Consider the following 13,109-nt stretch of genomic DNA (forward strand, 5'->3'; position numbering starts at 1 on the left):
ACAGCCATGAAAGGATCTGGGGGGAGAGCAGTGCGGGCAGAGGAAACAGCACATGCAAAGACCTGGAGGTGGAGTAGCAAGGAAGCCAGGGTGGCTGGAGTGAGGGGCGAGGCTGTGTGAGGACCCTTCGGGCCACTGGATTTTTTTCTGAGTGTCATAGGGAGCATGAGATCCGCCCCCCTTTACGAAGACCATGAGCTGCTCCAGAAGTCTTGCCCGGGCCACACTGGGTGGTGGAAGGTGCCTTTGATGAAGGGAGAAAGTGATAGAGTCAGCGCTGGGTTCTGCCTGGGTCACCAGACGCCCTGGCCTCACCCTTCTCAGGGCTGGGGGTCAGTGGAGTGGGAGGAGGGCTTTGGTCACTGTCTGGCCATTGTGCAATAAGCAGGCTTGTGGCTTCCTCTGACTCATCACCAGGGTTTAGGATGGATCGAGTTGCTGCTGGGGTGCGGGGTAAACGGGGGTGAGTAGGGCGAGCACTGGCCCCTCACCTCTGCCCTGTGGGCACAGCCTCTTGTTGTGGCCCCTGCTCCCCCTGAAATCTTTTCTCCTCCATCTTTCTGTGCAGAAACCGGCTTAGTGAAGCCTTATGTAAGTGATCTGGGTAATCAGCATTTTTTGAGCCCTTATTATGAGCCAGGCACTTGACATATATTAACCTCATTTAAACTTGACAAAACCTGGTGTAGAGAAGGAAGCCGACCTCTGCTGTCAGGCCCGAGTTCCAGTCCTGGCTCTGGCGCTTAACTTGTTATGGGCAGCTGCCGTCCCTGCTCTCTGTCACTATTTCCTGTCCAATCTCAGGATGGTGGCAGGGACTAAAAGTCACATAAATAGAATGTCCAGTCCCTTACCTGACTCCCAGAAGCTTCAGTCTCCGTGCCAGGGAGAGAAGATGGACTTCAAATCGACTTCAGCAAAAAAGAGCATGAATTATTGGCTCATATAACTGAAAAGGCAGGAGTGTCTAGCTTCAGGTATGGCTGGATGCAGGAATTCTGAGAGTGTCTTTGCCTACATTCGGTTCTGTTTTCCTTTGTGTGGGTTTACTCTCAGGCCACCTTTCTCTTTTTTTTTTTTTTTTGTCCACGCGTACTGTGCGACTTCTAGGACAGTTCCCTAACCAGGGATTGAACCCAGGCCACGGCAGTGAAAGCACAGAATCCTAACCACTAGACCACCAGGGAATTCCCCAGGCCACCTCTCTTCAAGTGGTGACCTCTGGCTCTGCAAACCTGTGTTATCCTTCAAATCAGCCACCCAAGCAAAGAGGGTGCTTCTCTTTCCCATGCTTCAAACAAAAATTCCAGACTTGCATCTCATTGGGCAAACTGGGTCACATGCCTGCCCTGACCCAATCGTGCTGGTCAGAGCAATGGCTCTGCTGATTGGCCAAGGCTTCCAATTTGAAGGGGAGACTGTGGGGAGAGCGAGTGGTGAGACCAGCTCTACCACAAACCAGGGACTGAAAGTTGGAAAGGGTTCCCTGAAGGGTAGTTGGTTGTTGACACCCCAGATAGGTGGCAGATACTTGCTAGGCAAAAAGGCTAGAAGTCCAATAAAGTGCTCAAAACCATATGAACAAGAAGGATAAAATAGAGCAGTGGCAGTGCCCAGGACACTCCAAATTAAAATCTATGTATGTGTATGTATTTAATGTGGACTTTTCATTAAACTGTTGTAAAATGTAAATAAAAGCATGTTTGGAAAATGTTGGTTTCCCCCTATGATCTCCATCAGTGTCCCCTCCAGCCATCCCTCGCCCTGGTAAAAAAGTGTGCTTGTTGTGCAATTAGAGATGCCCCCAATTCCCCTGGCTGCCCCTCCTGGCTTCTGCCCCACCCATGCTCCGAAATCCCTGGAGCCTCTTGAATACAAACTTTGACATTGGTGGTTGGGGTCCCTCTGTCTGGGGAGAGACAACTAGGTGTCAGAATCCCTCTTGCCTCTCTAGGTCACCTGCCCCCCGCCCCTCATCATCGGGGAGACTCTGCTGTCCCTTTCACTGATGGGTCTGGGTGGGATTTCTGGACCTGTCCTTTAGCACCCCATGGCAAAGCTGGCTTCCTTGAGCAAAACTGGACTGGAGAAATTCACAGAGAGGAGGCTGAAGCTATGTAGCTCCAGTGCTCCGAGCTTAAGGATCCAGAAAATAGGAACTGGATAGGGGATAGGAACAGGGAAAGAAAGGTGTTAAGGACGACATTGGGATTTTGGGCTGGGGACTGATCGCACCCACAAAACCATGTTGGCCATAGGAGCCTCCCTTCCTAACATCACTCTCCTCCTGGCCCATCACTGGTTTTATTTTCCACATCACATTTCTCTCCATCTGAAAAGTTCTCGGGTCATTTGTTGGTGGGTTATGTTCCATCCCCCCGCCCCGACTGTGCATCCCATGAGGGCAGGGACCACGTCTGCTTGCTCACGCCGTTCCCCCAGTACGCTTGGCACACATAGGCGCTCCATAAATGAATGAATGCATGCATGGATGAGCAACGCCCTGAACTGGTCTCTGAGCTGAACTGGTCCGAGCCCAGGCTCAGCCTCGAGTGCTACCTGTCCTTGGGATGGGTGCTGGCTCCATCTTGGTGACCTGGAAGGGTTTGCGTCCAGGAGTCTCTCTCTTGGGAGCTCCAGCGGCCCAGCCTGTCCCTTGCCCAACAGCCAGACGGCCGCTGTCCAGCGGGCCAGGAGGCGACTCACTGCGACTGCGCCGAAAACTCCACCCTCCCTCTCCCGCCTCCCCTTCTGGCCTCTAAGCGAGCCGCCGAGGCGCGCGCATGCGCTATCGCCCCCGCGCCGCGCGCCGCTCCTGTGCGCATGTGCCGCTCTCACTACAGCCGAGGCGCCTGCGCACTGCCCGCCGCCCGCGGGTCCGGCCGGCGCTTGCGTGGTGGCACCGGCGAGTGGGGGGGGCGAGGAGGTGGAGGAGGAGGAGGAGGAGGAGGAGGAGGCGGCGAGAAGATGGCGACTTCGAACAATCCGCGGAAATTCAGCGAGAAGATCGCCCTGCACAACCAGAAGCAAGCGGAGGAGACGGCGGCTTTCGAGGAGGTCATGAAGGACCTGAGCCTGACGCGGGCCGCGCGGGTAAGGGGGCTGCCCGCGCCGACCCCTCTGGGCCGGAGAGGGAGGCAGGGGGCGCGTGTCTGGCGCGTGCACGGGGTGGGGGGCGCGCGGCGGGGGCGGGGCGCGCGCGGCGGGGGCGGGACTTGGCTCGGCCCGTAGGGACAGGTGTCCCCACGCCCCGGGCGTCGTGGGCGGGACAGGTGCCCCCACATCATCGATACCTGAAGGGGTGAAGGTGTCCCTGCATCATTGCTACCTGAAGTGGGGGACAGGTGTCTTTACATCATTGTTACCTGTAGGGGCAGGGGTCTCTACATCATTACTACATGGAGGGAACAGGTGCCATTACATCATTGGTACCTGAGGGGGGGGGAAAGGTGTCCCCACACTGCTACCTGAGGGGGATAGGTGCCTTTATATCACTGCTACCTAGGGCAGTGATACTGAGGTGTGTGAACTGGGTGCTGCTTGCAAGCATTACTGTTAACTGGGGAGGGGGGATAGGTGCTCCTATATCATTGGCACCTGAGGGGTACAGCTGCCCCCACACCATTGCTACCTGAAGGGACAGGTGTCTCTCCATCACTGTCACCTGTGCACTCACTGCCTGAGTGTTGGGGGAAGGACAGGTACCCCCACTTGCAGAGCTGAGATGGGATAGGTATCTCCCTTTTGGATACTTGAGGGAAAGGTCTGGCCTCTGCTGTGGGGACCTGGGCGGGATCAGGAAGGCAGATTGGGCTGTCTTGGAGCTTAGAGTGCAGACAGCTGCCCCTTCCCCATGCAGCCCATATGGTGGGGACCAGGTGATGTTCCTCCCACTAGGACAAGGTACAGCTGGCCACAGATGGCCCCTGGCCCCTCAGGACCAGGATGGAGGGACAGTTCTTCAGATGGCTGGGTGCTTTTGGTGTGCAGGAGCAGGCCCGGTTACCTGCTAACCTCATCTGGGAAGCCGCTGTAGGCCTGGAGCAGGGGCTTGGTTGTGGCTGGGGTTGGGGGCCCTGGCCCTTCTTCTGGGCCCCAGCTCTCTGGCGACCACCATGAGGTGCCAAGCTCCTTGGGTCTCGGTATCCTCCCTCGTGGAGTGTGTCTAGCAAGCCCTTCCTCGTGGGTCAGGGAGGGGAGCATGCTTTGCACAGGTGGCAGTAAATCTCTGCTTCGATCCTGCAGAGTGATGGGACTCCTCTGCTGTACCCTGGGGCCTTAGGGAGGGGTTGAGTGGGAGCTGCAGACACCCACCCCGCTGGTTTCTGGATTTGACGTCCGATCTGACTGGCCTAGGCAGACCTACCTCCATGCCGTGAGCCTCAGTTTCTGATTCCTCAGGTGGGCTTTTGGGGTGACGTTACTTTTTAATTAGTTGCTTGTTTCTCTTTGAGATCATGACCTTAAGACTAGAATGTGTGTCTTCATTTCCGTGCATTTGTTCAGCTATATCAGTCGGGTGCTCACTGTCGGCCAGGTGCTGCTTGTCCCTGCTCCAGCCGCTTGCGGCCTCGCTCAGGATGTGGTTGGTGAATGAATGAATGAATGAAAGCGCGCAGCTTGAGTGTTGCCCATACGTCAGGGCTTCTGAGTGCAGGAGTGTCCACTTCATCTTGTCTGCAGCATGTAGTGTGTGCTAGCATGCAGTAGGTGTCAGATGTATGTGGTGTGACAAGAAGAAGGGGTCACACTGGTTCTTGACAGTTCTTCATGATCCAAGGCCTGGTTTCTGCTTTAGGGCTGGAAATGAATTATTGGTGTCTTTTTGTTTGTTTGTTTTTGAATTGTTGTTGAAAAGATATCTTTAAAATAACAACTTTATTGAGATAGTACCATATAATTCACTTGTTTAAAGTGTACAATTCAGTGGTTTTTAGTACATTTACAGAGTTGTGCAACCATCACCACTGTCTAATTCCAGAATGTTTTCATCATTCCTCAAAGAAACTCCACACCCATTAGCAATCACTTCTCATGTGCCCCTCCCCCCAGCCCCTGGCAGCCACCAAGTTTTCTGTCTTTATGGATTTACCTGTTCTGGACGTGTCATATAAATGGACTCATACAAGATGTGGCCTTTTGCGTCTGGCTTCTTTCGCTCAGCCTAATGTTTTCAAGGTTCATCTACATTGTAGCGTGTATCAGGAAGCTTCTTTCCTTTTTATGGCTGAGTAGTATTCCTTTGTATGGCTGGACCACATTTGTTTATCCATTCATTGGTTGATGGATGTAGAAAAGATTTTTAAGATTCGCAGACAGCAGTTCTCTCGGCCCCTGGTAACCGTTTCCCATCTCTTTCCTCCCTCGCCCTGTTGCCTTCCTTTACTTCGGGAGTTGGGGAGGTAGGGTGGGCTTGGGCCCTGGGCGGAGGTGCACTTATACTAGATTTTTACAGACAGAGCAGTGTTCTCTATTGGGGGTGATTCTGTCCTCAGGGGACATTTGGCAATGACATTTTTGGTTGTCTCGACTAGGGGAAGGGCTGCTACTGGCATCTAGTGAGTAGAGAGCAGGGATGCACCCTACGATGCATAGACGGCTCCCACCATAGACAGTGATCCGGCCCCAGGTGTCAGCAGTGTCAAGGCCGAGATACCTTCAGTTTGAAGGAAACGCTGTGTGGGCAGGGGTGCGAGCTTTGCACCCGGGCAGATAGTTCAAAACTCCGCACCCATCAATACGGCTGTGCCACTGTGGGCAGGCTGGTGGCTTTGCCTGCACCTGAGACCAGGATGGGCAAGCTCTTTCCCAGCCTTTTCCGGCTATTGCACATGGCACGTGGTACATCAGCAGTGTCTGGTGCAGGTGAGCGAACCCGCCTGATGCAGGGTCTCCTCCTGCTCACCCTCCTATGGCTGCAGCCTTCTGCGCTGCCTCCGCCTGCGGTAGACACAAACGTTTCACCTGAGAACAGGTGGGACGTGGCCCAGTTGGTACCTGCTCTTCTCAGGGGAATTCCACAGGTCAGCACGCCCACTCCCGGAGCGAGCGGGGACACTCGTGTCGATGTGTGTCTGTGCACGGCCCTCGGTCGTGATGGGTGCACCCGCAGTGCCTTCCCTTGTGAAAGGCCGGTCAGCAGGTGTTGAGCCTGATGAGTAGATCCATGCTGTCACTTCACCCAGGGGCAGGTACCCCAAGGGCTAGTTCGGGTGGCGGATGGGGTGTGACGTCCACTTTTGGGTCGCAGGGTAGAGAGGTGAGTGCACGAATGCTCCTTTCTCGTCCTCAGACATGGGCAGCCTGATGTGCAGAGAGGGCTGTGGTGCTCTGCTGTGTGACTTCGGGCAGGTTTCTTAACCTCTCTGGGTCTCAGAATCCTGATCTGTGAGCAAGGGTAGCTTGCTTATTCCACAAAATGACATTTTTATTTGCCCAGCACGTCCCAGGGACTGTATTAGGTACTGGGGAGCCAGCAGCATATGAGGCATGTGAGGGCCATGCTCTTGGGGAGCCGGCATGGTTTTAGTGGAGACAGGAGAGAATTGCTACAGATAAATGAGGCCGATGCTCTCAGAAGAAGCAAAGCAATGTGCTAGGACTGGCTAGGGCGGGAGGCTGGCACCTGGACAGTGAGACAGAGGCCCCCGCGCCCCCCACCCCCACCCCATGCTGGGGAAGGGTGTCCCTTGTGAGGGAGGCAGGTGCAGAGGCCCCGAGGTGGGAAGGGCTTGGCGAGGTTGAGGCTGGCATATTGAGAGAGAGAGAGGAGAGATGCGGCTGGCCCCTGAGGGAGGGGCCCTGGGAGGGTCTGTGATGGTCAGTGGCCTGATCCTTTGCTTGTTTTTGTAATAGCTTTATTGAGATATCATTCCCAATACATTCAAACCACTCATTTAAAGTGTACTGGGACTTGCCTGGTGGCACAGTGGTTAAGAATCCGCCTGCCAATGTAGGGGACAGCCCTGGCCCCAGGAAGATCCCACGTGCCGCGGAGCAACTAAGCCCGTGCGCCACAACTACTGAGCACGCACTCTAGAGCCCGTGAGCCACAACTACTGAGCCCACGCGCCACAACTACTGAGCCCACACACCGCAACTAGTGAAGCCCGTGTGCCTAGAGCCCGTGCTCCGCACCAAGAGAAGCCAGCGCACCTCAATGAAGAGTAGCCTCCACTCACCCCAACTAGAGAGAAAGCCTGCATGCAGCAACGAAGACCCAACGCAGCCAAAAAAGAAAAAAGAAAAGTGCACCATCTAGGGACTTCCCCGGTGGTCCAGTGGTTAAGACTACGAGTTTCCACTGCAGGGGGCACAGGTTCAATCCCTGGTCAGGGAACTAAGATCCCTCAAGCCGCGTGGCACGGCCAAAAAAATAAATAAAGTGTACCATCCAGTGGTTTTTAGCATATTCACAGAGTTGTGCAACCATCACCAATTTTAGAAGAACATTTCCATCACCCCAGAAGGAAACCCCGTCCCCTTAGCAGTCACTCCCCATTCCCCCTCCCACACTCCTGGCAACCACTCATCTACTTTCTGTCTCTGTGGATTTGCCTGTTCTGGACATTTCATATAAATGGAATCATATAACACGTAGCTTTTTATGTCTGACTTTTTTTGCTCAGCGTGATGTTTCCGAGGTTCATGCATATTGTAGGGTGTATCAGTCCTTCCTTTCTTTATTAAGAATTGTGGTAAAATATACAAAACATACAGTTTACCATCTTTTTTTTTTTAACATTTATGTATTTATTTTATTTATTTTGGCTGTGCCGGGTCTTAGATGAGGCGCTCAGGATCTTCGTTGCGACTTGTGGGATCTTTAGTTGCAGCGTGCGGACTTCTTAGTTGCGGCATGCGGGATCTAGTTCCCTGACCAGGGATCAAACCCAGGCCCCCTGCATTGGGAGCTCAGAGTCTTACCCACTGGACCACCAGGGAGGTCCCTAATTTACCATCTTAACCATTGACAAGTGTACAGATCAGTGGTATTAAGTACGTTTACAGTGTCGTGTAGCCACCACTGTCCATTACTTCATTACTCTTTAAGGCTGAATAATACTCCGTGGTGTGGATACACTGCATTTCGCGTATCCATCTGTTCATCCGTGGACACTCGGGATGTTTGCACCTTTTTGGCTACTGTGACTAGTGCTGCTGCGGACGTTTGTGTCCCAGTGCTTGTGTGGATGCGGGTCTTCCTTTCCCTTGGGTGTATACGCCGAGGAGTGGAGTTGCTGGTCACTCTCAAATGGTAACTCTCCATGTAATCATTCAAGGATGCTTCGTGTCTTACAAAGATGGCTGTGAGCTGAGTGGGCAAGGGGGCGAGAAGGGAAGCAGGCAGATGGTGCGAGGCCACTGTAGCATCCTGGCTGGGGAATGGAGAAGGTGGCTTGAGCAGGGAGGTGGCCGTGGCAGTGGCCGGAGCGGTGGATTTTGCCAGCAGAGATGACTGGACGTGTGGGTGGACCGGATGTGGGAGGTGAGGGGAAGAGATGGGGGCGCGTCGCCCACTTGTCAGGGGCTCAGGGCACAGGAGGCTCTGCCTGTAACTGATCACTGAGCATCCCAGGGAGCAGCACTGGGGCCAGAAAAAGCCCGCGTGCAAAGCAGTCCACGGTGGCCCAGCCAGGGCTGCCAGCTCTGGCTGCGCTCAAGGAGGGTGTTCTCCCGGCCCTACCCTGTGACGGGGGTGGCTCTGCACAGGCTGTTGGAAAACGGGCCTCTGGGCCGCAGGCACCGTGCAGCGGGGGCTCGGGTTAGCTGAGCGTGGAGGCCGCCCCCAGTCCTGGCCTCCATCCTGGGCTTTGGCACCATTTGCCTCTGTGCCGGCTGCTTCAAGTGTCTGGTGCCATCTGCAGCCTTAACACACACACACGCACGCAGGACTCGCCAAGCTGCTCTGTTGAGAGGATGGGGTACACTGCACCCCATCTCCAGAAGGCCCCAGCAGTCTCAGTGCCCTCCAGCTCGTGATCTGCCACACCCGATAATAGGTTGAATGGGGGCCCTAAGAAGATATGCCCACATCCTGACTCCCAGGACCTGCGACTCTGACCTTATTTGGAAAAAAAGGTCTCTGCAGCTGTGAGTAGGGTAAGGATCTCAGGATGAGGTTGTCCTGGATTTAGGGTGGTCAGATGACTGGCGTCCTCACGAAAAGAGAAGACCCGGACTCACATATGAGAGGCCATGTATGACGGAGGCAGAGACTGGAGTGTTGCAGCCACGAGCCAGGGATGCGTGGAGCCCCCAGAAGCTGGAAGAGGCAAGGGAGGGTCCTCCCCTAGGGCCTCCAGAGGGAATATGGCCCTGCCGACACCTCGATTTTGGATGTCTGGCCTCCCGAGCTGTGCAGAAATGAATTTGTGTTGTTTTATGCACCCCCCCGCCTTTGGCGGTCATTTGGCGGACACTCTCCTGGGCTGAGACAGAGCCCGCGGAGTCCAGGTACCGTGCGGAACCCGCTTCGGGGCGGTGGGCCTGAGGGTTGTCTGCAGATGTGCACACGTGTCCTTCTCTGGCAGGTCGTGTTCCCCTCGAGGCCTTGAGTGGATCCGTCACACACCCATTGTCAGGACCTGGGGACTCTCGCTCTGTACTGGGCCTGGTGGTGATGGTGAACAAGCCTGAGAAACAGCAGCTAGAGCAAAGGCCCTGGGGCAGGAGGGGGCGTCTTGTCAGGAGCTGACCAAGAGTATGGTCACAGTGTGGTCAGGGGTAAAGGCTGTCCTTTGCACTCTCGGGTCCTGCCCCCTGCTGGGCACCGTGTGGCTTTCACTCAACCCCATTCTTGTGGCTCAGCCCCTCCTACCGGAGAGGAGGGTCGGCTTTGCCATTGTGCCCATGGGGAAGCTGAGGCCCAGTGCCGCATCCCAGCTGGGAAGAGGCAGAACTGACGTGTAGCTCTGGGATGAGCACACGCGCTGTGTCCGAAACAAGGAAGTAAGAACACAAACTAGAACCTTCAGTAGCTCGCCAGAGCCTGCTTGGCCCCATGTGGGCCTTGGTTTTTCCGAAACGTGACTCAGTTTCTCCAGCCACGCCCCTGTTTCTCCGATGACTTGGACCCTGGACTCCATATTTCCTGTCACTAATTGTCCTCATCTTGGAGGCGGCAGCCTTGGGACACCATCACACACACCTTTGTGCGGTGCCCATGGCGCTTTTCCCATAAAACCCATGGTCTAGATCAGGCTGGGTGCCGAAGTCTCTGTGGCTGGCACGGGACATGCTTCTGGGTTAATTGGTCCAGTTGTCATTTGGAAGGAGGCTTTCTTGGAGAGCCCTGGTTCTGTTCCCACCGGGGACTGCTGAGTGGCCCTGCCAGCCCGGGGTCCTGTGTAGAGAACCCTCCTAAAGCTCATGGCCAGCCCGGGAACCATGCGGAGTGACCTTGCTTTGAAAAAAAAGCCTTAAAAAATTGACGTGAAATTCACATAAAATGAACCATTTTAATACACATTTCGGTGGCATTTAGCACATTCACAGTGTTGTACAACCATCACCTCTGTCTAGTTCCAGAACATTTCCATCACCCCAGAAGGAGATCCCGTCCCCATTAGCCGTCACTCCCTATCCTCCCCTGCCCCATCTCCTGGCAACCACTAATCTACTTTCTGTCTCTGTGGATTGGCGTGTCTGGACATTTCATGTAAATGGGTCCATACAACATGTGGCCTTTTGTGTCTGGCTTCTTTCACTCAGCATGATGTTTTTGAGGGTCATCCACTTTGTAGCACGTGTCAGAGTGTCATTCCTTTCTGTGGCCAAATATTCTGTTGTGTGGATGGACCACATTTAGTTTATCTGTTACCTGTTGATGGGTATATGGCCTGTTTCCACTTTCTCACTGTCATGAATGGTGCTGCTGTGAACATGTGTGTGCAAGTATTTGCACAAGCCCCTGTTTTCACCTTGTGGGCACGTGCCCGGGAGTGGAATTGCCGGGCATATTGATTCACCAGGTGGTGGCCGGTGCGCAGGGTGTGCGGTGCTGGGGCCCACCTGCTCCGGGGAATCCAGGAGGGCTTGCTGGACCTGCAGTAGGTGTGGAACCAGGGGGGTCTGTGGCTGGGTGAGGGGAGGGTGTCACTGGCTGAGGGACAGGCATGGAAGCTGAGGGCTTAGTTCCGAGGCCGCCTTCTCATTTCCTTGACTGTGACCCACTGTTAGAAATTTGTGTTTCGTGTCATAACAGCCGCCACCAACAAACATACAATTGAAACAGTTTTCTCCAAGGAGTCCAGCCCTCCCTGTGTGTGTGCAAAGTTGATATAATTGGTTCCCTTCTGTTTATTATAAAATGCCAGGGACCCACTGAATTGGTTTCATAACCCAGTAATCCAGGGCTCAGCCAGCTACACCTGTTTTTTTGTAAATAAAGTTTTATTAGAACACAGCCACGCCCATTCATTCATGCCTTGTCTGTGGCAGTTGAGTCATTGCCACAGAGACCTGATGGCTTAAAGAGGTGGAGATATCTACCATCTGGCTCTTTACAGGAGTTTGCTGGCCCTGGGCCAATGGCTGTCGCCCACAGTTTGAGCCCCACTGACCAAGAGCAACAAGGAAGGTTGGGAGGATGGTGGGCAGTGGTTCTGTCACTCTTGGGGGTCTCTGAACCACCTTGGAACTAAAGGATGCAGACTCTGGGCTCCCCCAAGATCCTGCTTCTGGAGGTCTGGGTGGGGACCTGAGTTCTGAGTGGGGATCTGAGGACCCTGCCATGTGGGCCTTGCTGGGAGGCCCGGACACCGGGGTCACCAGGGCTGTGCCAGGTGGAGGGATAGGGTTGGCCTCCGTCAGAGGGGTAAGTGGGCTGTCTGGCCCTTGGTTGGTGGCCTGGTGGTAATTGTCGGTCCGTACCACCAGGGAGGGTTCTGCTGTCACTGTCCCCAAGGCTGGCTCGGGGGCAGAGTGCCAGATGACTCTTGTCCACGCAGTGGGCCTTCTGGTCCTGCTCGGGGTCACTTAGGTTACTGTGGGTCAGCATTGGGCCGTTGAGGGCGTCCCGAAGGCTGAGTGCTGGGCCTCCTCTGCCGCTCTCGGCGCCGGGGGCTTCTGGTTTCAGCTCAGTGGTACAGGCTGCCTTCCATGCTGTTCCGTGAGACAGGGTACTGGCGCCTCAGGGGCTGGGATTCAGAGTCCTTGGTGCTGGGGATTTCTTTTTAAACAGGGACCCTCTGGAAGATGCCATGTGGATGTCAGGGGTGGGGTCTGGCCTGGGGAGAGACCGCCCGAGTGCAGTGGTGGGGAAGCGTCAAAAATGGGTGCTCCAGGGTGCTCACCCCGGCCGGTTCTGCCTCTGCGGGCATTTGGCAACGTCTGGGGACATCTTGGGTTGTCATGACTTGGGGCGGTGGGTGTTCCTGGCATCTGGTGAACGGAGACCAGGGGTGCTGCTCCACACCCTGCAGTGTGCACGAGGCCCGTGATGTCGGTGGGTGCCGAGGCTGGGAAGCCCTGCTCCTGTGCTCCCCCGCGTGCCAGGATTGTGCAGGCGAGAAGGGGTCGGTAGAGGCCCCCGGTTCCTTGAGGTGCAGACCTTGAGCCTGGCGACATATCAACACCCCAGGCAGCTGACGGCATCCTCCCGGGTTTACTGAGGGGGAAACCACGGCTCAGAGAGCAAATGTCACAGAACATTCGAGGTGGGAGAGCTGGGATTTGACCCCTTTGGACAGACCCAGGTCACCACACGTTTTCCCCTGTCTCATGCGGCTCTGGGAGTTGGCCAGCCGGTCGGGATGAGGCAGAGCCTTCCAGGCTGCTGGAACCCTGTGCGTGGAGGGAAGGGCTTGAGGAGCACAGACTGCACGGGCAGAGGGCTGGGGAGGGAGGTGGGGCGGGTGATGGAGGGCCCTAGGCCAGGCCCTGTTTGTGGGCCATGGGGTGTCATGGAAGGTTCCAGCAGGACGGTGACGTGAGTGACGCGAAGGTGCGGGAGTGGCAGGGGCCATGCTTGCTAGAGCCCAGGTGCCTACACCCAGCAAGTGGTGGCGGTCACCCCGAGAAAGAGCCTGTTGCTTCCCCTGGTACACAGATGAGAGACCAAGGCGTGACAGGTCAGGTGGTTTGCTGTGTGTGGAGGTGCTGGGATC

The 13,109-nt window shown here is 55.4% G+C and overlaps 1 protein-coding gene across 9 annotated transcripts in view; it reads left to right on the forward strand.

Moving 5' to 3' along the window:
* Positions 1-2,940: 2,940 nt before the first annotated feature.
* Positions 2,941-13,109, forward strand: part of CRTC1 (CREB regulated transcription coactivator 1) — a 79,038-nt gene continuing 68,869 nt past the window's right edge. For 8 of the 9 annotated variants that reach the window (XM_027084762.1, XM_027084766.1, XM_027084764.1 and 5 more), the window contains exon 1: positions 2,968-3,093. In XM_027084762.1, coding sequence (XP_026940563.1) covers positions 2,968-3,093 — 126 coding nt within the window. Of the gene's footprint in view, positions 3,094-13,109 lie in introns of all 9 variants that reach the window. The other variant, XM_027084763.1, reaches the window with a different exon arrangement.

Source organism: Aethalodelphis obliquidens, unplaced genomic scaffold, assembly GCF_003676395.1.
Source record: "Aethalodelphis obliquidens isolate GAN/ISIS:26980383/991018 unplaced genomic scaffold, ASM367639v1 scaffold53, whole genome shotgun sequence".
Taxonomy (NCBI): Eukaryota; Metazoa; Chordata; class Mammalia; order Artiodactyla; family Delphinidae; genus Aethalodelphis; species Aethalodelphis obliquidens.